The sequence below is a fragment of the Aphelocoma coerulescens genome, chromosome 13, assembly GCF_041296385.1.
Source record: "Aphelocoma coerulescens isolate FSJ_1873_10779 chromosome 13, UR_Acoe_1.0, whole genome shotgun sequence".
NCBI classification, from domain to species: Eukaryota; Metazoa; Chordata; class Aves; order Passeriformes; family Corvidae; genus Aphelocoma; species Aphelocoma coerulescens.
In genome coordinates, this window is record NC_091027.1 from 16,326,552 (window position 1) to 16,350,847 (window position 24,296).

Consider the following 24,296-nt stretch of genomic DNA (forward strand, 5'->3'; position numbering starts at 1 on the left):
AGCCCCTGCAGGGTGAGAGAAGGGCTGGAGCAGCTCATCCATCAGCAGGTCAGATCCCCAGCTGGTCTTCAGTCCCAGGACTGAGAACAAAGCTGAAGGGAGGAGGTGAGGACAAAGGAGAGAGGGGAATAAGGAGGTGAAGAAAAGAGGGGAGTAAGGACGTGAGGACAGGGAAAAAAGAGGAGGAAAGACGTGAGGACAGGGAAAAGAAGGCTGCCTCTTGATGATGTGTTTGTGAATGATCTGCAGCCACGTTTTATTGTTGCTGCCCCAGCCAGTGAGGACAGAGCAGCATAAACACACGAGAGATTCAGAGCACTGGAGTCATTCAGAGAGTCTGTTTTCCACCACACGCCTCAGTTACTCTGGACTATCATCAATGACAGGGCAACAGAGAAGAGAGCCAGGGGCAGTGACTCTGCTGGGTGGACTTCCCCTCCCACAACCCATCTACGCAGAAAGGCCATTAATGATTGTGCAGGGATTCTTACACAATTCCTGCCGTGCACGTCATTTAACCTTTGCAGGTAGCTCACCAGCCTGTTCTCAGAAGTCTGGTGAAATACTCCCCCTGCAAAGAGTTAATTAATGCAGCTTGGACTATAAATTATTGTTAATTTTTCACGGACTACAGCTACTGTCGAGGAGAGCAGGGAGACAGCAATAGCTTCACCACTCCTTTTCTTCTTTATAAATAGCTGTGGCTGGTGGGTTCATAGAGTACAGACACTTTATTCTCTCAATATTTAGACATTCAGTTAGACAGATGAACTCAGCTGGTTGGGGAGTGTATACAGATTGCCTGCTCTGTATATGCCTCGTGTACTTACTGATAAAACACAGAATTGCTGAGGTTCCTCTCAACAGAGTTCATCCAACTACTTGTTAGAAGAACATGGATGAGAAGGTGTCTGGCCAAGATATTCCTTGTTGTAGAACTGTAATCCTGGCGCGAGCCACACTAAATCCATGATTTACACTGATTAACACGTGGAGGGGCTGGTGATCCTCACCATTCCCTCTGTGGCAGATTTCTGTGTGTCTGATACAACACCTCCTCTCGCAATGAACCTGAGCAGACTCTGGATGCTCCCTGCTGCTCTCTGTACATGAAATCAGAAGGGCCTGTGCACACTGGGGCTTGCCTGACAGCAGACTGGGGACTCTGGAGGTCATAAAAATTCTGCTCCTGTGTGTTTATTCATTTGGAAATGACCAAATATTTACCCCGCTTTTTATTGAAATAGATCCTGCTGGAATCATGTTTCCAGTTCCTGAGGGGATCATTAGAATCAATAGCTGCAAAGTAGGAGTTCATCCCAAGATACAAATACCAGACTGCAAGACTCTCATCACAGAGCATCAGATGCCACTGATCAAAACAGCACAGGTTGCATTCCTCACCTCTCCCATCTGCACTGTCCAGGGGTTTCACTAAGAAACAAGTTTAAAGGTTTCTGAGCACTCAGGGGCTGCCTGTTTCCATGGGACAGGCAGTAACTGCAGGGCCAAAGTCCTGTGTTACTGTCAAGCTTCTAGTTACTCCTCTAGAATGATCTCTCCAGCTTTATGAGGGAGCCCTTCCTATGCTCTTCTCTACCACAGGGGTCTGAAATGCACACTACAGCAGTGCAGCATTTCATTTTCCCAAATCCCCATCATCAACTGTAATAGCAGCAACATGATACTTCAATGAGGGGATTTGTTCAGCAACCTAAAAATCCTTTTGCAGAGCCAATGCCAGCGTGAAAGCTTCACAAGCAGGGCAGCTGAAGCCGAAGAAGTGAAGCAACACACCAGGATCCCAGGATGGAGCCAGAAGAGCAGATCCCCTGGTCCACAGCCCAGCTCTGAAGGCTGGGCTCAGCCTCAGTACTCCCAGGGGACATCAGCTCCCACCCCACACTTCATCCTGCCCCTCTTTGCCTTTAGAGTCACTGCCTGTCCTTACACCACACCTCGAGTAGTAGCTGTGTGACTATTTAAAAAATACACAGTGTGCAGAATGAGCAGTGAGCAGGATCTGGCAGCTGCCAGGCACCACACAGCTCCCTGCAGACTGGCAGTGAGATCCCCACCTTCACCTCAACGTTCCGTGCCTGCGTGCGTGCAGGTTCCGCTCAATTACAACCACACCTCCAGCAATGGGGTTTAAATTATCTGAGCAAAGACCACGCCAGGACTTATTTTTAGCCTAATATTGAAAACTGCTCTGTTCACATGGCCAGACTTGTGTCTGTTCTAGTCCATGCTCTGGGCTGGCTGGACACCCTTCAACTCCAAACCCAGAGCACCCTGCTCACGTTTGCAGCACTGGGAGCTCCAGGAGAGCTCAGTGGCCTCAGGCTGGAGGGGCTGGGGACTGACCAGACAACTCACAGACAGGTCTGCCATGGTCACTCAGTAAAGGCCATGCCAGACTGGATTTGAGAGCAGGTTTGGGGGGATTGGTTGAACTACAACTACGTGGCACAGGTTTCTGTGGGGTGTGTGACTCACAAACCACAGCGCAGCTATTGCAACCATGCAAGTCCTTCAGGCCTAGCTCACCTGGCAGAGACAAAGTGAGGAGAACATTTCCAACAGCCAGCCATGCTAGGCATCAGGGAAGGTATTAAACTGGAGAGGGATTGCCTCAATTAGTCTACAAACTTTGTCCAATGGCATCACCCAGATGACAGCTATGAAATCTGTGGACCCAAACCAGTGTGTGGAGAGTTGGACTTAACTGGAGAAAAAAGGACTCTTTCATCTACCCTTCCCACAGGGGTCTCTAGAGGGACTCTAGGGAGGGCTTGTGATCCCCAGCAGATGAAATAAAGGCCTCAAAACTAAATCCAGAGAGCCCAGCTTTCTTTCAGGTGCTTCATATTACCCCCAACCCTCTTGTTCCCAGCACAACTCAGCACTGCCTCTTCTGCTCTTTCTCCCCGTTTCACCTTCTCCCGCGATCCCAAGCCTCTCTCTGCTGCAGAGCACCCTCGGCCAGGGGCAGTGGCAGCCCACACAGGCTGATAAAGCACTCACCAGGCGCTCACCCAGCTACAGAGCAAGCAAAGAGCACGAGCAGGGTCCAGCAGAGCAGCTGCAATGATCCACATGTTGGTTTAGAGCACCTGCCCACCACTGGCACATCCTCCTGTATCCTGACATCCAAACCACACTTCTTCCACCTGGCCTGTGTTCTCTCCCTACCCTCAGGACTTCACCTGCTTGTTGAAGCCAAGGGAAGGAACTAGAGGAGAACTCAACAGCAGAAAGCAAGCACAAGGGATTGCCTGACCTTCTCAGGGATTTCAAACATTATCTCACCTTTTTAAAATGAAACTTTGAGAGTGTTTTATTATCTTTGTCCTGCATAAGCCTTCCATCTCAGAATGCTCTCCAGATTGCTTTGACCCTTCTTCCAGTTCTGCCTCCATCAGAATTCTTCTAAGTGTTGACACTGGTTCCTATCCTGTTTACCCAACTTGTCATAGCCACAGACTCCTGAACCGTGTTTAGCTGCCTCATGCTGCACCATGACAGGATCACGTTACCATTTCGAGTTCTCTGGATGTTGAAATGAGCATAAAGGACCTTTCTCTGTGCATTGGGGCGCATGATCAAGTTACCACATCCCTGCAAGTTCTTGCCTGTGAGCTGAGCCTCTGTGACCACCCAGCTGCACAACCAAGACAAGACAAAGTGTCTTATTTAACACGTTTTCACCATGAATGAGGCTACTGCACCACTGAATGAAGCTGAGTGGTGCCTCATGCCATTCACACACCAGCTACTGGGGGAACCAGTGTCTAAAATCCAGCAAGGGATTTACAAGATTTCAGTGAAACAACAAAGGTGGGACAACCCACAGGTGAGTCTGAACACGGATATTGAAAAGAAATGCAAGACTTTGACGGGAATGAGATACTTGTGTGCTCTCCAGATCATCCCACCTCTCATCTTCATCACCTCCCCATATGCTGTACACACGTGCAATTCTATGATATAACATCAATCACCATAAAAATCAGAGAGACTCTGAGTTATTCAGGTGACACTTGGGAGATATTGCAAAAAAAGGCATGTGAAGGAAAAAGTGAGTTACAGCTTTAACTCTGGAGACTTTGCCATCTCTTCCCATCGTTAGAAAAAAAACCCAGACAGTGATGATGCATCTACAGAGGAAAGAAGTTTCCCAAAAGGGGAAATTTCTGTGTTTCCTTTCTGAGATTTGGCTTTTAAGAAAACAGCATTTCTCTAATATGATGCAAAGAAGTAGCATGGATCTCTTCTGGTGAAAACAAAGGAAAAATCCTGGGGAAGGATGGTGTGGCCATGTCATTAATGATGCTGTATCTCAGGTTGGTGTCTCTAGTGCAGTCCAAGGCTAAGCACTACACAAGAGCACATTTTAAGTGCAGTTTTCTAATCAGAAAAGCTTTTAAAGAACACCTTACCAGTGCCTGCTGTGGCTGCAATCAGATTTCCTTTAAAATCATAAAAGACTGAGCTTTCAAAGGAGGAAACATCCCCATAAAATCTGCAGAGCAGAATCGCCAACAGCGAGGCACAGCCAGCTGCGCTCTCAGCTCCGGGCATCTGCAGCTGGGATGGAAAGGCAGCACGGATCTCAAAATCCCTGCCTGGTCCTGGCTCCCCAGGGGTTTGGCCAGGACTCTGGTGGGCTCCCACTGGGGAGAGACCCCCCTGACACAGGCATAACACCCTCCACCAGAAATTGATGAGCCAACCTCCAGGCCCCGGGATTCTAATCTATGTTTGTATCCATTCCTTGGTTTTTATTGCTCTGTGCCCATTTTCTACTGCTTTTGGGACAACTGAATAGGAGGGAATGCTAAAAAGCATTTCAGCCCCACTAAATCAAATTAAACATTTGGGGAAATCTGGTTTTGCTTTCTGGAGACTCAGAAAAAATGGGATGGCAGGGCATGGATGGATTTTCTGCAATTTTCTTATTACCTATGCTTAGAAGAGTCGTGTCTTTTTTCTTGTCCTTGCTACAGCCTGTTTTGGTTTTATCAACTATCCTCAAAAAAAAAAAAAAAACAAACCCAAACCCACAGCAATTTAAGAAACCCCTGTTAAATCAAAGGCCATAACAAGCACATCTTGCAAGTATCAATAACTCCATGTACTGAAAGAGCTGGGAATGCCTAAACTTCAGTTGCAATTTCAAGTAGCATGTTCTTTGAGCTGCCATTGCAATAGTTATCAAATTCTCCCTCTCCAAGATAGACACCAGCAATATAAATCAGATTTTTTTTTTTAAGATCTAGGCAAAGAAAGATCAGCGGCTTTGGGAAAAATCAGACAGAAGGAGTGATTAAAGAAGATTCCAGGAGGCAATAAAGCATTTATACAAAATGTCTCATAATAACAAACAAATTAGGGGAAAGCAGCTGTATGGGGGGAGAGGGGGAGAGGTACTTACACTCTTCTTCCATAACAACTATTTTAGTTTCTGAGGCTGGTAAGACTTGTGGTGCTTTCGTTGTTCCTGGGAAAATTAAGGTAAGAAAGTAGTGAACAAAATATCTCTTTTGAGCAGAGCAGGGTGGGCTTAGGTACTGTGGGGAGGAGCAGAGGGGCAGGTGCTGCTGGGGGGCACAGGCTGGGCGCTGTCAAGGTGTTAGTCCTGGTTTAGGGCAGGGGATTGGGGGGACAGAGCCAGGACAAGGAGTGTCCCTGCAGGGCATGGCACAGGGCACGACGTCCCCCTCGCTGTGAAGGGCCTCCTGTCACGATAAAGAGGCAGAAATGGCTCAGGGTCCACCTGGCAGGAGATGAGCAAAACTGCGGGAGGTTTTCTTAGTCCTGATGGCCACAAGAGTGCAAAGATGGGATGGCAGGACATGACAGTGGGAAAAACGTGGAGTTTAAGAAAAGGTGGGATTTTCTGAAGAGCCTCCATCCCACGGGTACGTGAAGATCTGCAGCACAAACTGACGCTCCTACAAGAGGTGGAGGGACATGGAACAGACGAAGGCCATGGCCCCAGGCAGTAGGGGAGACAAGCACAGGTGCTGATTTCCTCTTTCTTAACCAGGATACTGGGAACCCCAATGCCCACAGACACCAGCTCCATTCAAACCCGCTGGCAGCACCAGCACCTTTGGAGAAGTCCCTCAGGCCCTCTGGATGCACAAAGGAGAAAGCCCCAGGAGCCTGGGCTGGGAGTGCAGTGCCAGTCAGAGACAGGGGTGAGACCACCACAAAAAGCTAGAGGCAGAAAGAATTTGTTCCACAACTTGATTTTTTCTGCAGTGTTTAATAAGGGGCAGGACAGTTGAGGAGATGTGTAGAAATTATCTGAGGAAAAAAAGAGTCTGGAACAGTCACATCTCACCTGTGCCCTCATGGCCATGTGATACCCACATTAGACTACTCAATGAAGAGAACTGGGAAATGGGACATTTTTCTAAGAAAGCATCTAATTTACTTCAAAGTCATAAAAATCTGCAATACAACCAATGCACAGCATATTTTGACTAAGCCCAGAAGCATTTCCACAGAAATTAACACCCTCACGAAGTTTCTCAGTGCAAAAACATTTATTTCTGAGCTGGGAGTTTTGTGGAAATACTGGAATTGTAGAGGAAGGATGAGGTGAGGCTTTGGCTGATGGGCATTTTCTAAGTGCCAAGGGGTCTCTGCTCTGCAGCCACTCCCTCTCTCTCTAAAGATGTGGTGGTTTTGGTGACTTGCAACAGACCTGTATGGCTGAAAAGCTGCTTTTCTGAAACTGGCAAGTGGTTTTGGAATAGAGCAAAGAGCACTTTGCCATGGAAGCCACAACAGGATCAGTGCTAGGGAGCCTGGGGAAGAAAAAACAGGAGACAACACACGTGTGGATTCCAATGCCCTGATGAGTTTTCTACTGAAAGTTATCACAGAGGAAGGGAGTTTGCAGAAGTGAGGAAAGCTGTCGAGACCCCAAGAAAGCCCAGCAGTAAGGGAAGAGGAATACTCCAGGACAGCACGTGCCTGCATACTGGGGAAGGCTGCTTAACTCTGGGTAGCTCCAGGGGAAAGAGGAAAAAAGAGTGCAGAGGGGTGACAGGGCTGCCAAAGCCTCCAGGGAGCACCATCACCTGGGCTACCTTTGCAGGGGGCTACAGCTGGCACTGCTGTCCTGGCAGGTGGTCTGCAAACAGCAGCAAGGTGCATGTGCAGCTCAGCAGCAAGCCAGGGGCAGGCTGGCAAGGCAGCTGAGAACATGGATTCATCCAGGCAGGGCATCCACTTGATTCACAGCACCCTGCAGCGGGATCTCTGTGAGTCTTTCATGGTTTTTCAGGTCTTAACACATTTCTGGGCACCTCAGGTGTGAGTCCATCCCTGCTGTGAGTGGTCCTGGCCACACAGCGTGGCTTCCTGAGGAGGGAGAGCTGAACCCTGACATGTGCTGCCTCCCCTGCCTGCAGGAAGGGGCAGCTGGAGGTTGCAGTGGCCAGATGTGCATTCACCTGGTGTGCAGATGTGCATTCACCTGGTGTGCAGATGTGCATTCACCTGGTGTGCAGGTCAGAGCCCTGCAGCAGGCACTGCTCAGCCACACTCCTCCTCTGGCGAGAGGGGTGCTGGTGATGGGGAAGGGGCAGCAGAGGAGGCAGACAGGGCTCTGGTGGCTGCTCACGGGGAAGGGAGGTTGCACATGCAGCTCCCATCAAACAGGAGAAGTTTATGTGGCGTGGGACAGCCCGAGCGTGAGGCAGGGAAAAAAAGGAGAGCACTGCCTCAGTTTCTTACTCGGGACACCCTTCCTATCACAATCGGAAATAGACCCAGCAGAGCAGCAGGGCTGAGCTCACAGACATGGAGGATAAAGGCAGGGAGGTGGGAGCACGGACGGCTTTCCTCCAGACTCTGCAAGCACTGGGATTGAACAGGCAGGATAACTGAGGGGGAGGCTGTGTGACGCTGCAGCTTCACGGAACAAAAGATTCAGGATGGCAAACAGGCTGAGGTTAACAGAGAAAATACTGCCAGAAAGCAGCAGGAGAAAGCTACCTTCCCTCACACTGGGGTAAGGCTGGTGAGAGAACAAAATCTGGATCCCAGCAAAGGGCTGCAGAGCCCAGAGCCAGAGCCCAGCGCTCAAAGCCCAGGCTGCCACAGAGCCTGTTGTGAATGGCAGGAGGAAGAGCTTAGGAAATAGTCACCCCCTCCCTAGCTGTGCCCTCCCAGCTTCTGGCAGTCACTGCAGGGACTTTCTGAGCCGGAGGGTGCATCCAAACCATCGTGTTAAGCAATATAATTATTATGACCAAGATAATAATAAAACCACCTAACCTCAGACTCCATCCGCTGAGCTCTAAGAGATGGAGCACACATTCTAGGATGAAAACCAGAAGCAACTTCACTCATCACAAAGCTATGGTCTAATTACTTGTCTTCTGGTGAGTTTTGCTTCTCAGAAATTCTTTAAAAAATGAAAACATCAAGCCCACCAGCTTTCTTTCCTCCTTACCCCTTTTTAAAAAAATACATAGACTGTAAGTTTATTTAAAATGTAAATTAACCACATTGCCAGTGACAGATAACAAAGATAAACATTTATGCTAAGCTGCATTTTTCTTATCTTCCAAGATTGTTTTACTCGATCTCCTGAAAGCATGAAACAAAATACAAGACAGACCATGTGCAGAACCTTTCTGTGGAATGGCAGACAGCTCGAGACATTTGCTGGCTTCTTCACTTACCACTTTTCACATTCAGGCTGCCTTTTGCGGTGTCTTTCCCTAAAACGTTCTCCGCTTCGCAGCTGTACTCCCCAGCATCTTCAAGCTTCACCTTGTTGAACTGCAGTCTGGAAATCTTTCTGTTGAAAAGTACAGCAGACATTTCTTACTCGATTGCTGACCAACCTCATGAAGTGATAACCATTCCTGGCCCTGGGATGCTGCCTGGAGGGTCACCCCTGCTTGACAGGATGGGCTGCCTGACCTTGCAGGCTGAATAGGCACACAAGCCTGGACAGGATTTGGACAAGTTCCTTCCCAGGATTTTCTAGGGGAACATCTGCCTCTGAACCCACTGCTCTGAGCACGGTGCATGGTTTGGTCTGACACCTGCTCTCATTCACAGAAAGGCTTGTGAGGGCTTGAGGCCAAGAGTCCCAGCACCCCAGCACAGGCTTTCCACACTGGAAAACAGCCACTTTACTGATGGACACTGGGATCTGCCTGCCAGATGGAGATGTGGAGAGGAGATGCCTGTTCTGCACCTTCCTCAGCAGGAATGCTGAGCAGTCAGTGCTCCACTGGCTGTGTCCAGCAGTGCCACACACTCAGCACAAACACCCACGGGACCCAGGGGGACTCATCCCTCTCCAGCCTGCACATCCAGTCCCTGGGGTTTGCCCTGGACATATCACTGGCAGCTTCATCTGGGCCTAAAAATAGGGCAAGCACCTCATCTCCCCCAGATACACACTCCAATGGACTTCAGACATGTGGGGCTGAGCTGCACACACTCATCTGACCAGCCAGAAGTGCCTTGAAAGAGCAGGAGAGGGTGGGTGTGAGGGCTGCCCGTGCCACCTCCCAGCCTGTGCCGCTCCTCCATGGGAGAGGGAGCAGCTCTGCGGCAGAGCTCTGCGGCGCTGCGGGAAGGAGCATCGCCTTTCCCACTGGCTATGACTCATTCCCTGCCATGGCTCTGACTAACAGGCAAAACCTTTTGTTGCCCAGTTTAACAGGGATCTATAGGAGCCTTCAGCACACGCTGGGTGCCACTCATGAGACCGCAGTGGGACTCCCACATGAGACCCCTTGTTTTACTACATTTCCTTCCATTTTAGCTGTCTTATCAAAACCCACCCTGTCTGCTCTTCTCGTGAGAACATCTCCATCTGCTTTCTACCCCAAGCTTTTACCTCAGGTCTGTGTCATACAGTCACTTTATTTAAAGACTTGGAAGCATTGCCAGTTTTAGAAAGAGGTCCCAGTGGCCAATGTTGCTGAAGGCAAATATAATTCCATTTATGTGGAAAATAATCATTAGCCTTGGACATAGTTGCAATGTTACACGTGTCATCCGAGAAGGACTTTTCTTTGGGCTGTGCAAATCATTGTCCATAGGAAGCCCTTCACAGAAGCACACTGGCATCTTTTTAACACCCTGACAAGCTGTTCTCCTGGGAGGCACGGCGCAAGGACACAGCAGGAACATCTCACTAGTTATATTAGTAAATTAAAAGCACTTGGAGACAACTTGGTAGAGCTCCCAGGAAACAGGCGCTGCCCTGTTTTACAGGATGCGGTCAAGTGTTCAATTGCATGAGCTGGGGCCACATGTGAAGCAATTTTTAAATGAATGTTGACAGTATGCAAAGACCTCTTGAATCCCTCTAACTGTAGGTCTCCCCTGACCCATTTGTGCAGTGACTTGGGCCAACACATTCCAACATGGGAGCCTAAACAAGAGAGCTGATTCTGAGTGGCACAAAGCTGCCTGGACTCCCAGCTCAAGACCCTTCTCTGAATGCTCCCAAGTCCCTCAGCACAGCCTGGGACAGCCCTGGGCATCGTGGCCCTCACTGCTGTGCTGCCTCAGGAGTCAGGTAACACACAAGAGAGAGTAAAGCATTTGAGGGCATCCAGTGCCTGTTGCTGCCCTGCAGCTGTTGGCTCCTGCACCTTGCTGGGAGGGACAATGGGTGCCTGAGGGGTGGGCCCTGCTGGGCTGCAGTACCTTGTTCAGGAGCATGTTCCCCACTCCCTCCATAGAGGAAGCTGTGGAAATGCTCATCAAAAGGGCGAGATGGCTCCAGGATGCAACTCCAAGACTGCTCCCAGCCCAGCCATTACTTTCTCCCAGCTGTCTGAACCCTCTCTGCCAGAATACACCATTTGTTTTACAAGCCAGCCCTGGGACAGGCTGCATTGCAGGCAGCACATGCTGAAAGCAGCTTGGAAGAGCGAGGCTCTAACTCAGAGTCCGCAGAAAACACCACCCTGGCACATCAGCACACTGGGGCTCTCTGCCAGGCCAGAGCTGAGAGCATCAATGGACACGCTGCCTTCGGCTGCCAGAGCACAGATGTTCTAATGATAATTGGCTGCATGGCAATCTCAATCCACAGCACATTTCACCAGGTGGAGCAACTGGAAAAATCCACTACTCTATTAGAATATCACCTAGGTATGTGATCTTTTACAGATAAGGGGGTTTAAGTCCCAAAGATATGAATTAGGGAGTTACTAGTGGCACAAAAGGGGCCACACTTGACAGATTCAGCTCCAAGAACAGGGTGAGAGACATTTGGTCTTTTACCAGGAGCTGGAAAAGAATGTGAGCAGAGTAAAGAGTGATGTTGGCATTTGGAGCATAGCAACATCAAGGCAAAACCAAAGGGGATTGCTTTGTTTTAATGCACAAGACGTGTACTGTCAAAAGAGCTTCTTTTTATTTGCCATCACAATTAGTTGAAATTAGTCTGGACTGTGAGATCCACTTGAAAAATCAAGAGATTTATCTTGCTTTTTATAGCCCAGGCCAGTGGTGTGGCCCCTCTTGGTCTCCACACTGTGCTGTACAAAGTCAGGTGACAGACTTGGGGGAAAAGAGATGAAGGTTGGAGATGTGGATCAGCTTTCATGTGGAGCATAACTGAAAAGAGAATTTCCCTTTTCCAGGAAGCACTGAAACAGCCAGAGAGATACCTTGCTTCACATCATTAACCATGGGCCTTTTAATTAACATGGATAATGCCTGTGTGCTGGAAGAGCTGAGCTGAAAGATGCCAAAGGGACAAGTCCTCGCCTGATCCATGTGTGCCAAAGGTGACCAGTCTGGTTTTGTTCTACTTTACCATCTCCAAGTGATCCTGAAATATCACAAATCTCCTTTGGAAATCAGCTTTTCAAAGTCATGTTCTTCCCCCTACTGTCCCCAGGGCAGGTACTTTGTTCTCCTGAGGGTTGATTTTACAGACACACCAAGGAGTGGCGTCCAAGGAGTTACACTGGGCACAGGAGTTTGGGATGAAGGCTCCTGGGCAGTGTCTCCTGGGGACAGCAGGCCCTGGGAGAGCCCTACGTGTGCGTTCACAAGGGTGCCTGGCTGCCAGACGATGCCATTCTTCTGGAGGAAGGCGCTGCCCCGGGCTGTTTGCTCAGTGAAAGGGCCAGGGTCACTGACAGATCCCATCATTTCGCTGCAGTGCAACTCTGTTGACATCTCTTTACTCCGGGGGAAAATCTGCCTCATTGTCTTCCCTGACCCTCAGTACATATGACTTAGCCACGCACTAATTATCTCCTGTAGCGCCAGTGGAGGGATGAGCCATGGGGAATATGCTGTCTGCAAGCTCTGAGGGATAGGATTCACAAGGAGACCTTCAGCCTGGCCAAAAGAAGATCCCCCAAAATACCTTTCTGGCCAAGAGAAAAGAGTCCCCCAGAGGGCAGTTTGGAGGGATGAGTAAATCACCCTCTTCAGTGCCAATCTCCAGACTACAATGGGAAACAGGGAGATCAGCCCTTGGCCAGGACCTACACAAAGATCCTGGCAAATTCTGGCTGGGAAGGGTGTCCTCATCAGCTGTAATTTAGACATCTAAATGTGAGCTCAGGCCCTGAGGCCTCCAGTGCAGTGAGAGGAGAAGAAACAGGCCCTGCCTCTGAGTCAAGGAGGAACTTCTCATGACAGCAGTCATGTTGCCACCAGCACTTTGGTCAAGCTTGAATCATTTTTTCCCTCTTACCTATTGCCAAGTGGAAATGGGGCCATCTTCCCAGGTCATCTCCTCACCAAGCCATTCATGTCAGAGCATGGGATCAGGAGAGCAGCTGCCATGAGCTGCCCCCGAGACACCTACACTGAGCACTCCACGTTCCTGTGTGAGTTCAGCCACTTCTGCATCGTTCTGGACAAGAATAGCTCTAGGATCACTACTGTTGTAGTATTTTATTAGTCTTCTAAAAATAGGGTAACTAACACATAAGTAACAAAGGAGTCAAGGAATAAGCTGATGAAGAGAATTTGGAGACTACCCCATATGTGGCCCCGAAATTGTCAACAAAGAGCACTGCACATAGTAAACACACCTGAAACCCTAGGAAAAGGAAATTCCCAAACATGACCCTTGCAAAAGGACACACACTGAATGCCCTGCTGTGGTCACCCATTAACTCCATTCCCCTCTGTGTGCACGGAGAGCCAGCGGCAGGAAGCACAGCGGCATTGCCGAGAGCAGGAGTGCCAGCAGTTGCTGTAATGTGCACTGCCTGCATCCTGCCAGAGATTTAATTGGTGCCTACATGCTGCCCTGGCACTCTCACCGAGCTGCATTTGCCCTGAGAGAGCAGGTTAATGATTGGCAAGAAGATTCAGGATACCCAGCTTACAAACCACAAGTGGTGTCCAGCAGCCATCAAACACTGGGCAGTCCCAGGGGCTGGGGCAGGGGCTCTGGGGGGACACATTCATCCTCCCCAGCACTCAGTGGGATAAATTCAGGCAGAGGGAATCTCTGCAATGCAAGGGCAGTGTGGGGATGGCCATGGCAAAGCCCCTTTGTCTGGCAGGGCAGGAGCAGCCAGGAGCATCCTCTCCCTTGCACAGCCGCCCCGATCTCTTCCCTGCCTTCCAGCTGTGCTTGCAGTGCTTGAGGAAAACAAGTGTCCTATGCTGGCTGCTCTGTGCTCCAGAGCATCATCTGGGCAGCTCAGTATCAGCTTCAGAAAGAACAAATGGGAAAGGGGACAGAAATGCCCTCAAGTAAAGCAATCAGATAAGAGGGGTAAGGACAGGGAGGTTTGGAGTTTTCAGCTTGGCCATCATCCCTTCTGTAGCTCCCTTCCTCCCCTCACACCATCATCTGGCCCGCTCTGTGCTTGACCTGCTGGGATGGTGGGAGACAGGTAATGTCCCTGCAGTGCCCAGGACCGGACCAACCATCCCCTGACCCACTCTGCCTGCTCTCTCCTACCCCTGCTCCCCAACATTAAAGTGCTGTTCTAACCTGAAAAGCAGATTTGCCCCTTCTCTGCTCAGCAGTGCTGTGGTCTCTCTGTGCCCAGGCTTGGGCCAGGCTGATTTTAAGAGGAATACTCGACCAGTCCTCACTCTGCAGAGCTGACACTGACACTAGTCTCAGAGTGAGGGCTGCACTCACTTCTGGGTCGGGCAGTGTCAACAAGAGGGGGGAAGATCGATAAGTACACTCCAAAGAGCAGGGTCACTTGTGCAACCCTCTCCAGGCTCAAATGCAGCCAGGGGTGTTCTGGCAGTGGGAAGAGGTGTGGGGCAGCAGAGACAGTGACACACAACCCCACACCAGTGCCTGAAGTGGACTTTGTGGCTGCTGTGTTGAGAGGCAAACCCCTATGTGCTGCTGCTCGCAGTGCCAGGCCAGGCTGTGGCACCTGACAGGGTATGACATCAATAGATGAGTAAAAGCTGAGTTTTGGGCTCCAGCTGAAGCACAGACCCGATGTGATTGCAGGATCCTTTGTATTACTTCTCCTGGAATTCAAGGCAATTGATCCATCCTACGAATGTTTCCTCCAACCCCAAGGCCAGGATTTTAATTTCTTGGAGAAAATGTAGGTCCTGGAGCAGTACTCTGAGGCCAGCTCCCAGCAGGTTCTTTCCCTGCTTCCTGTGATCTCATGCTGGAACAGCTTCCCAAGAGCCAGGGACTTCCCAGCACCAAATGTGGAACAGATACCTCACTATCCCAAAGTGTGTGACCTCAATACAGAGACAAGGCCCCCTCGGGGTGCCCAGGTCTCACTGTCTCAGGAACCAAACCATGTGCTGGTTCTGTGGCAGGCAGGGAAAAGAGGGCCAGTGCTGCTGAGGAGAAGGCACAGAGGTCCTAGTTTGGAAGCGTATCACATATTAGATGGAGGTTGATATGCTGGGCAAATCAGAGGCAGGAGCAAAGCTTCAGGGATTGCCAGAAATGAGGATAAAGGCCTGAGAGGACCTTTAAAGCAAAGCCCATTGGTTATAAAGAACCAAGGAGGAGAGGGAGGTGCCGTACCAAGAGCAGCAGTCATGGGGATAGCTCTGGATAGAGCCCAGCAACAGAGATGAGCAGAGCCAGGCTGCAAATACTGATACCAAGAAAAAGCATTTTGGGGAACAGAGATCATGAGAAAGGGGTGGCACCTTCACATGGGCAGGGAACTACTGCTCAGAACCTCTGTGAAACACCACTGTGGTCGTACACAGGGTGTGCAAGAGATCTAGATAAAGTTTTGGGTCTCCTTTCTGAGTTTGGAGCCTTTGGGATGCATGCCATTCTTCTCTCCCCAAGCCACTTTCCTGCAGCTGGTACATCTCATAGACCCTCACCAGTGTCTGCTCCATGGCCAATCCATGCCTGCAGCTCTGTGATGTGCTGTGCTGGATGAACTGTCAGCAGCCTCAGCCCTCACCCCAGCCCTGCTCCCTGAAGGTAAAACATTTTAACTTGAACAGGACGAATGGGATTTCAGCTCATGTCTCAGTGAGGGCCTTGACCTAAACTGTGACATTTTGCAACTGCAGTGGGCAAAGGTCTGTAGAGAGAGATTTTTTTTTTTTTTTGTAAGCAGCCAACATGGCTGGAAAAGCCACACAAAATTCCAGGCACATAAAGCTCCTTCCACCTCTAAGTTTGCAGAGCCCATCAGCTGAAGCAGCCCAGCAACTGACCATGACTTGTTAGCAGCTATAATGCAGTCAAGTTTGATTAAATGTCCATTCCCTGACTCTCTCAGGAGCCCCAACTTGCAAAGTTTGTGGATTGTTTCAGCTCAGGACCCAACTGCTTCTCCTTTCAGTTCTCAAATTCCCTGGTTCAGTCCCAGGTGCATTGGCCAAGTTGATGTCCATCATCTCCTCTAAAACAACAAGCAGACAAAGGAGATGCTCTCCTTCACACCCCCCTCCAATAAAGTGCCTTCAGCAGCTAAAACCGAATCCCAAATATCGGAGACTTATAATGACATCGTGAGAGTTAGCAAGGCAGCAGCTCCCCTGGTGATTATAACAACACCGGTGCTTGAGAAGAGTCTTCGCTTCAAGGCATCTGGAATTGCTCTTGCAAGATCCATTGTCAAATGAGCTTTTCCCTTTGTTTAAAAATGTCAGCCCAAAGACCCCTGCCAGAGTGGTGGTATAGCCTGCTTGGGTTCACTCTGGCTCCCACAAGGCTTCCACAGTCCTCTTTGCCCCTCCTTGTCTCCGGGCTTAATTAGGAAATCATTTATCTTTATTGGCACTCTCTTTCCCCTGCTGCTTTGGCATTATTTTTTTTTTTTTTGCCTTCATTCCAGTGCAGTGAGCTGTACAGGGAAGACCACAGCCCCATTCATTGTGGGTGGGGAATAATCTACAACTGGGAGCCCTACAAGGAAGACCCCAGCAATGAATCTGCTCAAGTGGCATCGCCTGAGGGACTACTGTACAGAAACAGGAGAGGAGGGTATCCCTTGGCTCCACTTACAGGCTAACAATAGGGATTCCTGGTGATACTGAAAGTAGGACACTACTCCCAAGGGATGTCATATGGTCAGCCTGTCCCAAACTGAACTGCCAACGCTCTCCAATCTAATGATACGCCTACTTCATCACCCCAGCAATGTCCCTTGGTAGAAGAGCACACAAAGAGAAGGGGCTGTAAGGACAGGCACAGCTCGGGGACTACCAGGCTCCTGGGCTCCAGCTAAAGATCTGCATGTCCTAAGCTGAGCCCCCAGCATGGCTTCAAGAGGGGAAGGTTCTCTACACCTCCACAAGTAAAAGCTCCCTTGGCTTCCTCCACAGCTGGCATCACCCATTTGCCAGGATAGTGAGAAAGTCAAAGCCCAACCTGAACTTCTTGGGAGCCAGCAGCCTCAACCAGACCTCAGACACACTCGGCTGAAAATGGCATCTCTTTGGCAGCTCAGAGGGAGAGCCACTCACTAGGCTGTACTTCCACTACCAAAGGCAATCCTTTCTGGGTAATTTCTCTGGGTTCCCCATCAATCGTGTTTTATTTAAATTGAGACGGAGATAAAATTCCAGCCAATAATTTTTTCCACCTGAAAGAGAGGTTTCCCCTTCGTGCAAGCCAGGCTTGCCCCAGCCTGTCACTAATTACAGATGGAACATGAAGTTCAGAAAGGAGTAATCAGAATTATTCCCTTCCCTCCAGCAAATATTCATTGAAAAAAACCTGATTCCTTTGCCTGATGGCACCAGAAGTTTTGCTGTTAAGTTTAAAAAGAAGAGGGAAAATGATTGATGGAAAAGCTGAAGAGCTGACATGCACTTGAGTTCTCCTCTCTTCCTTACAACATATACATCCCTTATTTTGAAAGGAATCCCATATTCTAGAGATCAGAGGAAAACTTGATCACAAAAAAAAGTGCTTCAGTCACACTTTCTAGTTAGAGACCTCAAGGCTCTTTAAACGCGTGGGGAGGAAAGCCAGGAATGAGTCACAGAGAGCAACCATGTTCTTGTCTCCCATCCTAACCCTCTGCATGCTAAAGATCTCAGAGCTGGAGACAGATTTCAGCAGTGCCCAGCTCTGCCAGGACCTCACAGGGCCAAGGGAAACACTATGGACATCACTTTGCTGGAGGGCTCCCTTCGCCTGGCTGCAGCAGGAAACTCTGTTGGGTCTTTGGGTCTTTCTAAAGAAATGATCCTGTGCACCTGGCCAGCTCCTGCACAGCCTGAGAAGCTTTTTGCCTTGTGTACTTTCCCTGTGAAGGTCCCTCCCCAGTGCTCCATTTCTGGCCCTCTGAAATCCCCGCTCTGAACTGCAAGGAAGCGCAGAGGATTATCTGGAGACCAGTGTTATCTCTAAGTGGAGACAGATGTATGAATCCCATTATTCTTAAAATAATCATTATAGAATAAGATGTCCTTTCAGAGATTTACAGTTCAGGATGGTTATCCTTCCCTGGAGACCTCTCCCAACATGCTGGAAGTAATGATCTACACCCATATCACATGTCGCTCCACTAAACTTGGCCCCACCAGCTGCACAATGAAGACATCAAAGTCATGAGGGCTCCCTCAACCCTCAGCCTGCTCTGAGCAGTTTTTAATGTTTGTTCCATGCAGTCAAGACCAGAGGGAGGCAGGTCCAATGCCAGTGACCACTCTGCCTTGAGGTGTTTTCAGCACTGGGGCCCAGCAATCCCGGTGGAGGGGACAAAGGTGGGAATGCCAGAGTGGGTGTGCACAGACCCATCCAGATCCTCTCGGAGAAGTGTTCCTGCACTGCTTAACAAGGAGCAAATGCTCACTGAGGGGTGCTTGTCTCAGAACTGTCCCACAGAGCAGCAGAATTGTTTAGGCTGGAAAAGCCCTCTGAGATCATCGAGTCCAACCATTCCCCCAGCACTGCCAAGGCCACCAATAAACCATGTCCCCAAGTGCCACGTCTACACAGTTTTTGAACCCTTCCACCACTTCCCTGCCTGTTCCAATGCCTGACCACCATTTCAGTGAAGAAGTTTTTCCTAACATCCAAGCCCTCCTTGGCACAGCTTGAGGCCATTTCCTTTTGTCCCTGCTCAACAGCTGCTTGAGTCCAGTCTCCGTAGCCTGGTCCCAGCACAAGACAGGCACGTTTTAATGGCAGCTGGGAGGAGAAGCTGAGATGGGAAGTGATTCTGGGGGTGCTTTGGGCTCACACCTTTGCTGCCGAGGGAGTCTCAGATGCTGGAGGAGGCAAGTCCTCAGCTTTCTTTAAAATGTTTATTCTTGGGCTTCTTTTGCCAGCGGGAAGCCCTTCCAGCACCACACATCTTTGGCCTCTCACTGGAGAGGCAACATGTTGCCATGGAAACTGGTAAATGCCAAATTATGACCTGACAGCAGCGTCCTGAGGAAAAGGGGGCCAAGCTCCTTCCACACATTTCTGTCCCTGGCCCAGGGACTGCGTGTCCCCCCCAGGGACTGCGTGTCCCCCCTGCACCGCCGGGGCTGGGATGCCAGCCTGTCACAGCTTCATGCTGGACACGAGTGCCAGGAGGCAAGGAAGGACTGGGATGTCTGAGAGCACGGCAGGGGAGTGCTGTGAGGGGATCCCTCCCCAGCTGAGTGTCCAGTCTGGGGCCAGTTGCTCTCTGGCTCTGAGGGGAATTTCTTTCCAACACCCATCAGCCCGCAGGGATGGACAGGCAGGATTCCCACGCCTGGCTACACAGCGTGGTGCAGACATTTCTCCAGGGCATCCCAGCCCCAGCACCCATTGCTAAAGAACCAGGGCCAGGAGACTGACAAGGGCCACAAAAACCACTGAGGGCAGCAGAGGAGTGAGGCAGGCACAGCTCTGCCCTACCTCTGCTGCCTGCGAGCCCAGACAGCCCTTCCAGAGCAGACGGCACCCAGCTATCCTGGATCTGCTGGTGTTTCCACTGTCCACCTCTCGGCCTCCTCCCAAAATAGCCACAAGTCCTCAAATTATGACAAAGGAGGTCATCCATCTTGGGTGTGACTCTGGAACCAAACTGAAATTAAATTAGAACAATTGGCAACACCCCATTCAAGCACTGACTGATTTTTCTAACTGATTGGTAGTGGCTTTTAATTTAAAAAATTGCTACTCTATCAAGTCCATAATGAGCATTTACTCACACACCCAGAACATATGTTAGCAAAGAATTACCATCAAATTTTCCAAGGGGTCAGGCAGTTGCAAGTTAGGTCAGGATGTATAAATGTAAACACAGTCATGATTATGGAATAATTTTAAGATACATCACAAGTAAATATTGAGCCTTGAGAAATATCAACATGGATCCATTTAAACCACTTCCGAGTGAGAACCCCTTAGCTTGGCCCCTGGGTGCCTGAAGGAGGTGCCTGAGGGTGACACTCACCCGAGAGCTTTGCTGGGTGGGGACTTTGGAGCAGATGTGATGGAGCTTGCCCTGGGTGGAGAGATGAAAGCATTTGCACAGGACAAGGTCTCTGCAGGTGACTGTGGCCCCTGATCAGTGTTGTGATGTACTCTTGCATCTCAGCCCTGCTCAGCATGGAGGAGAGAAGACTCAGAGGGGATCTCATTAATGCATATAAATATCTCCAAGGGGTGTCACAGGATGGTGCCAGACTCTTTTCAGTGGTGCCCAGTGACAGGACAAGGAGTAATGGCCATAAGCTAAACCATGAAAACTTCCATCTCAACATGAGGAAGAATTTCATGACGTTAAGGTGGCAGAGCACTGGAACAGCTGCTCCTGGAGGTTGTGGAGTCCTCCTCTCTGGAGACATTCCAAACCCACCTGGACACTTCCCATGTAACCTGCCCCAGGTGCCCCTGCCTTGGCAGGGGGGTTGGACTGGATGATCTCCAGAGGTCCCTTCCAGGCCTAACTAATCTGTCATTCTGTGAGCCTTGCAGTGGCCTTAGATGCTTCTGTGTCCACCTAAATTCAGGAGAGAGCAAACCAATTCCTTCTACAGCCCTGCTGGTGAGTGATGGGGCGACAGCTGGATTTGGGAACCTTCTGCATTCAACCCTCTAATCACAGAGCAGGAGTCACTCCAGGCAACCTGAGCTGCCCACACCTAGCCCACAGCTACCAGGGAAAGCCTTGTCTCCCCCCACCACAGGACACCTGTCTCAGGTATCCAATGCTTCCCTGACTCCAGGAGAGCCTCATCTACAAACCCAACATCTGCCCTGTGCAAGCCCTGCTCCTCTCCCCACTACTCTCTGAGGACACTGGGGACCTTGCTCGCTCTCCCGAGCATGGTAACAGGGCTGAGCATGGGCCTGTGGCTCTGAGGGAGCCCCTCAGTGCTGCTCAGCAGTGATTTGGGGAGCACAGCAGCACCTGCAGCCAGATGGCCCCAGATGCTGAGTGAGCAGAGGCAGAGCAGCCCCGTGTCATACTTACTTCCCATTCCCATACTTGATCCGGATGTCTTTGCTCTTCTTCAGCTCTTTGCCATCTTTAAACCATTTGTAGGATGGCTGAGGGTTTCCAGCAGTCGCCTCACATTTCAGGGAGATCTTCTCACCCACATGAACATTTGGGCTTTTCAGTTTCTTCAGTTTGGGAGGAACAGCTACGAAAAGAGAAAGGAGACGCTGTGAAACCTGCCCCTTTCAGAGCTGGGCACACGCAGCAGGAGCCCCCCGAGCCCCATCCCCTGGGCAAAGCTCCTGCTGCCCCTGCTGCCATGTGATGATGGAGAGGGGCTGCCCAGGGAAAGCAGCACACAGGGAAGGAGCATGGAGTCAGAAACGGGGGGAACAGAGGGAGCTCTGGAGGCTCCACATGACCAGATTTGATGGTTCCATGGCAGCCCTCCCCACGCAGGCAGGACCCCTGTGTCTCCTGTCCCTGCAGAGCTTTGCAGAGCTCTCCAGGCTCTCCCACCATGCAGGAGCTCAAGCTCTTCAGAGACTATTTTCCCCTGCTCTTTACCATTGCTGCTTCAGATTACCAACACCTACACGACCTCTGTGGCTTCCACGGGCATGTTGCCAATCCCACAGCCCCACCAGCCCCAACCAGAATGTTTCACTGCAGGTGGAGCAGAGGTGGGTCACAGGGAGCACAGGTCCCTGTGCCCCAGATGCTCCACGCCTGAGGCAAAGACCTTGTTCAGCACAACATCAGCAGAGCACCGAGAGGGGCTGCAAGAAAAACCTGCATGTGTAAGGGGTGAGAAGGGGAGGGACAGCCATACTTCAGGCTGCAAGAAGAAAAGTGGGAGAATATAGGTATTTTAAGTGGTTTTATGCCAGCAGTGTCAGGCTGGCCAGCCGCCTTTCCCATCTGGAGCCTGGCTCTACATGTGGGTGCTTCGGAGAGGTGATTTTTACCATGCACCTAGAAGATCAGACAGAGAGGGAGACACTTCTTATCAATCTCTGCCAGGCTTTATATTAAACCTGACAAGAAAGGATTAGCAGGCTTGCAATTTTTCTTTCAACTGACAGCTCTGCACTCTTCTAGCTCCTTTTTTCTTTCTCAGTGTTAACCTTAAAAAAAGGAAACAGCAAACTTGCTGGTTTTGCCTTAAGAATATTGGTAGCAATGGTTTGCCCTTGTCTGAGATGTGTTACAGATAGAGAATTTCCTCTTTCTAATATGCACAAACCACCTTCTAATTGCCTTGTGCATTCTGATCTTGCGATATGGCAGCGCACTCAAAGGCGGAGGGACTGGATGTGTTTCATCAGAGCAATCACTGTTTTACAGACCTTTGTACATCTCCTCTGGTTCTTCATGCCAAGCTAACCTATTGTAGGTTGGTACTATTTAAAGATTGTTCTCACCAAAAGGGATCTTACATGAAATAATAAAAAGCACAGTGATTATCAGGAATATGCTCCCGTGATAGGAAGCTCTCAGGATTCTCAAATTCCTCATGGGAATGAGAAGCTAAATTGTCTTTAATCAAAAGGATCCCACCATGGATAGAAATGGAACAGCTCAGGGTGACAGGAATTAGCCAAGCGAAGCTCACAGTGACTGAAAGGGCTCTGGGTGGGTAACGTGGCAGGGCTGGTCCCAGGCACATCAGACCTTCCAGCTGCTGCCCAGAGGAGCTGTGGCTGCCCCATCCCTGGAATGTTCCAGGCCAGGTTGGACGGGGCTTGGAGCAACCTGGGCTAGTGGAAGGTGTCCCTGACCATGGCAGGGGGTTGGAATGAGATGAGTTTTAAGGTTTTTTAAGGTCAATCCAACCCAAACCATTCCATGATTCTAATGGGACAGGGACAGCACGAAAGCACGGGGTCACCTGCAGGCAGTTGTTGCAGGCTGTGCACTGACATCTCTCCCTGCTTCCCAGGTCACTGTGCTTTGGCAGAGACAGTGACTTCTGACCAGAAATTACCTCGGCTTTCACCAAATTTTAGGACTTCCGTGAAAATCCAAGGTGTCATGGGTTTTGTGACGCCCATATCCCTGATCCTTGCCTGGAAATGGGTTGCCCAGAAGAGCTGGAAGGCAACGAAGGGAGAAGAGAGCTGCTCTCTTCTCAGAACACTGCATGGAGAGCCAGGAAGGTAAACAGGACCTTGCTTTTATAGGGGTCATTTTGGGGAATAGAGAAATAGACTCTCAAATATTTATTCTGTCTGAATGTGTGTGTCAGTTGGCTCCTGTCGTACCCCGAGGTCACCCTGTCCCACACCAACATCATCCATACACCTTAAATACAGGGAAGGTCCTGACCTTGGCATGGCTGCACCTGCTTCATTGCATTTCCAGCCTGGTGGTCAGCAGAATTATGAAGCAGGCAGCACGTCCTGGGAGAAAGGGGTGTCAGCCCTGCCCCTCTCCACTGACATGCTGGTGAGAGCCGGGCAAACCCCAGAAACCTGGAGCCTGTGGGAGCAGAGGGCCAAGAACAAGCAAGAAAATTTCCACGATCTCCCCACCAACACGAATCACATCTCACCTAAAACTCTGCACATGCCACCAGTGATGATTCCAGGACATTGCTAGGCAGGCAGATCCAAAAAACCCAAAGAGCTGACACTCACACACTGCATCCCACCCCTCCAGCAGAGAGCCCTGCCCAGAAAAAGGGAGGAGAACATCTTTCCACCCCAGTCTACATGTTTTTGGTGTCTCACTACAGGAGGGAAAGAGACAGCGTATTCAGCTCCAGGCCACACTGCACGGACTCCATGCACTGCAATTCCCCAGCTGAGTCAGACAGAGCAGTGAAAGGGGAATCCAATCCTGAGGTATTCTGGAGTGTGTCTGGGAAAAGGGCTGTGCCCAAAGAGGCAGAGCTGTGCTCCCCGACACCCAGCACATCTGTGCCCTTTCTGCTGCACTGCAGCAGGGCTTGTGCTCGGACAGCAGCGTGGGAAGAGCCCCAAGCCTGGGAAACAGCATCCAGAGCCTTGCTCTGGGCAAAAGGGGAGCCTGGCCTTGGTCTCTGGGAAGGGCTGCTCTGGGCTGGAAAGCCTCACCTCATAATTCCTGCATCTTTCAGAAAAACACAGAAATCTTCATTTAGAGCCATTAGCTGCTGCTGACTCTGCTTGATTCCGGCCAAAGACTTTCCTCTGGTTTTTACTCGTATTGTTTAAACTGCAGCTCTTATTCATAGTCTGAACTTCTCTAACTTTGGCTTCCAGCCAAGAGATCTCTGCCTTTCTCTGGTAAATATGAATCCCATCTAGCAACCAGAAACCCCTTCCCTTTTTAGGTACTTGTAAACTATGACTGAATCACCTTTCAACCTTCTCCAGCAGTAAACTAAAGCAGCTTGAGAGACCGGAGCAGCACACGAAGTGCTAATACTGGAGTATGTCAAAGTTTTACATTTTGGTCCATTTTCAGCTTTTGACCCATTTCCCATCTCTGCCC

General features: G+C 50.1%; 1 protein-coding gene across 7 annotated transcripts in view; it reads right to left on the reverse strand.

Moving 5' to 3' along the window:
* The window catches only part of NRG2 (neuregulin 2), a 154,621-nt gene that overhangs the window by 34,387 nt on the left and 95,938 nt on the right, over positions 1-24,296 (reverse strand). For 4 of the 7 annotated variants that reach the window (XM_069028796.1, XM_069028797.1, XM_069028794.1 and 1 more), the window contains exons 2-3: positions 20,853-21,024; positions 8,709-8,827 (exon numbers count right to left, since the gene is read on the reverse strand). In XM_069028796.1, coding sequence (XP_068884897.1) covers positions 8,709-8,827; positions 20,853-21,024 — 291 coding nt within the window. Of the gene's footprint in view, positions 1-5,437; positions 5,504-8,708; positions 8,828-19,829; positions 19,881-20,852; positions 21,025-24,296 lie in introns of all 7 variants that reach the window. The other 3 variants (XM_069028791.1, XM_069028793.1, XM_069028792.1) reach the window with 3 other exon arrangements.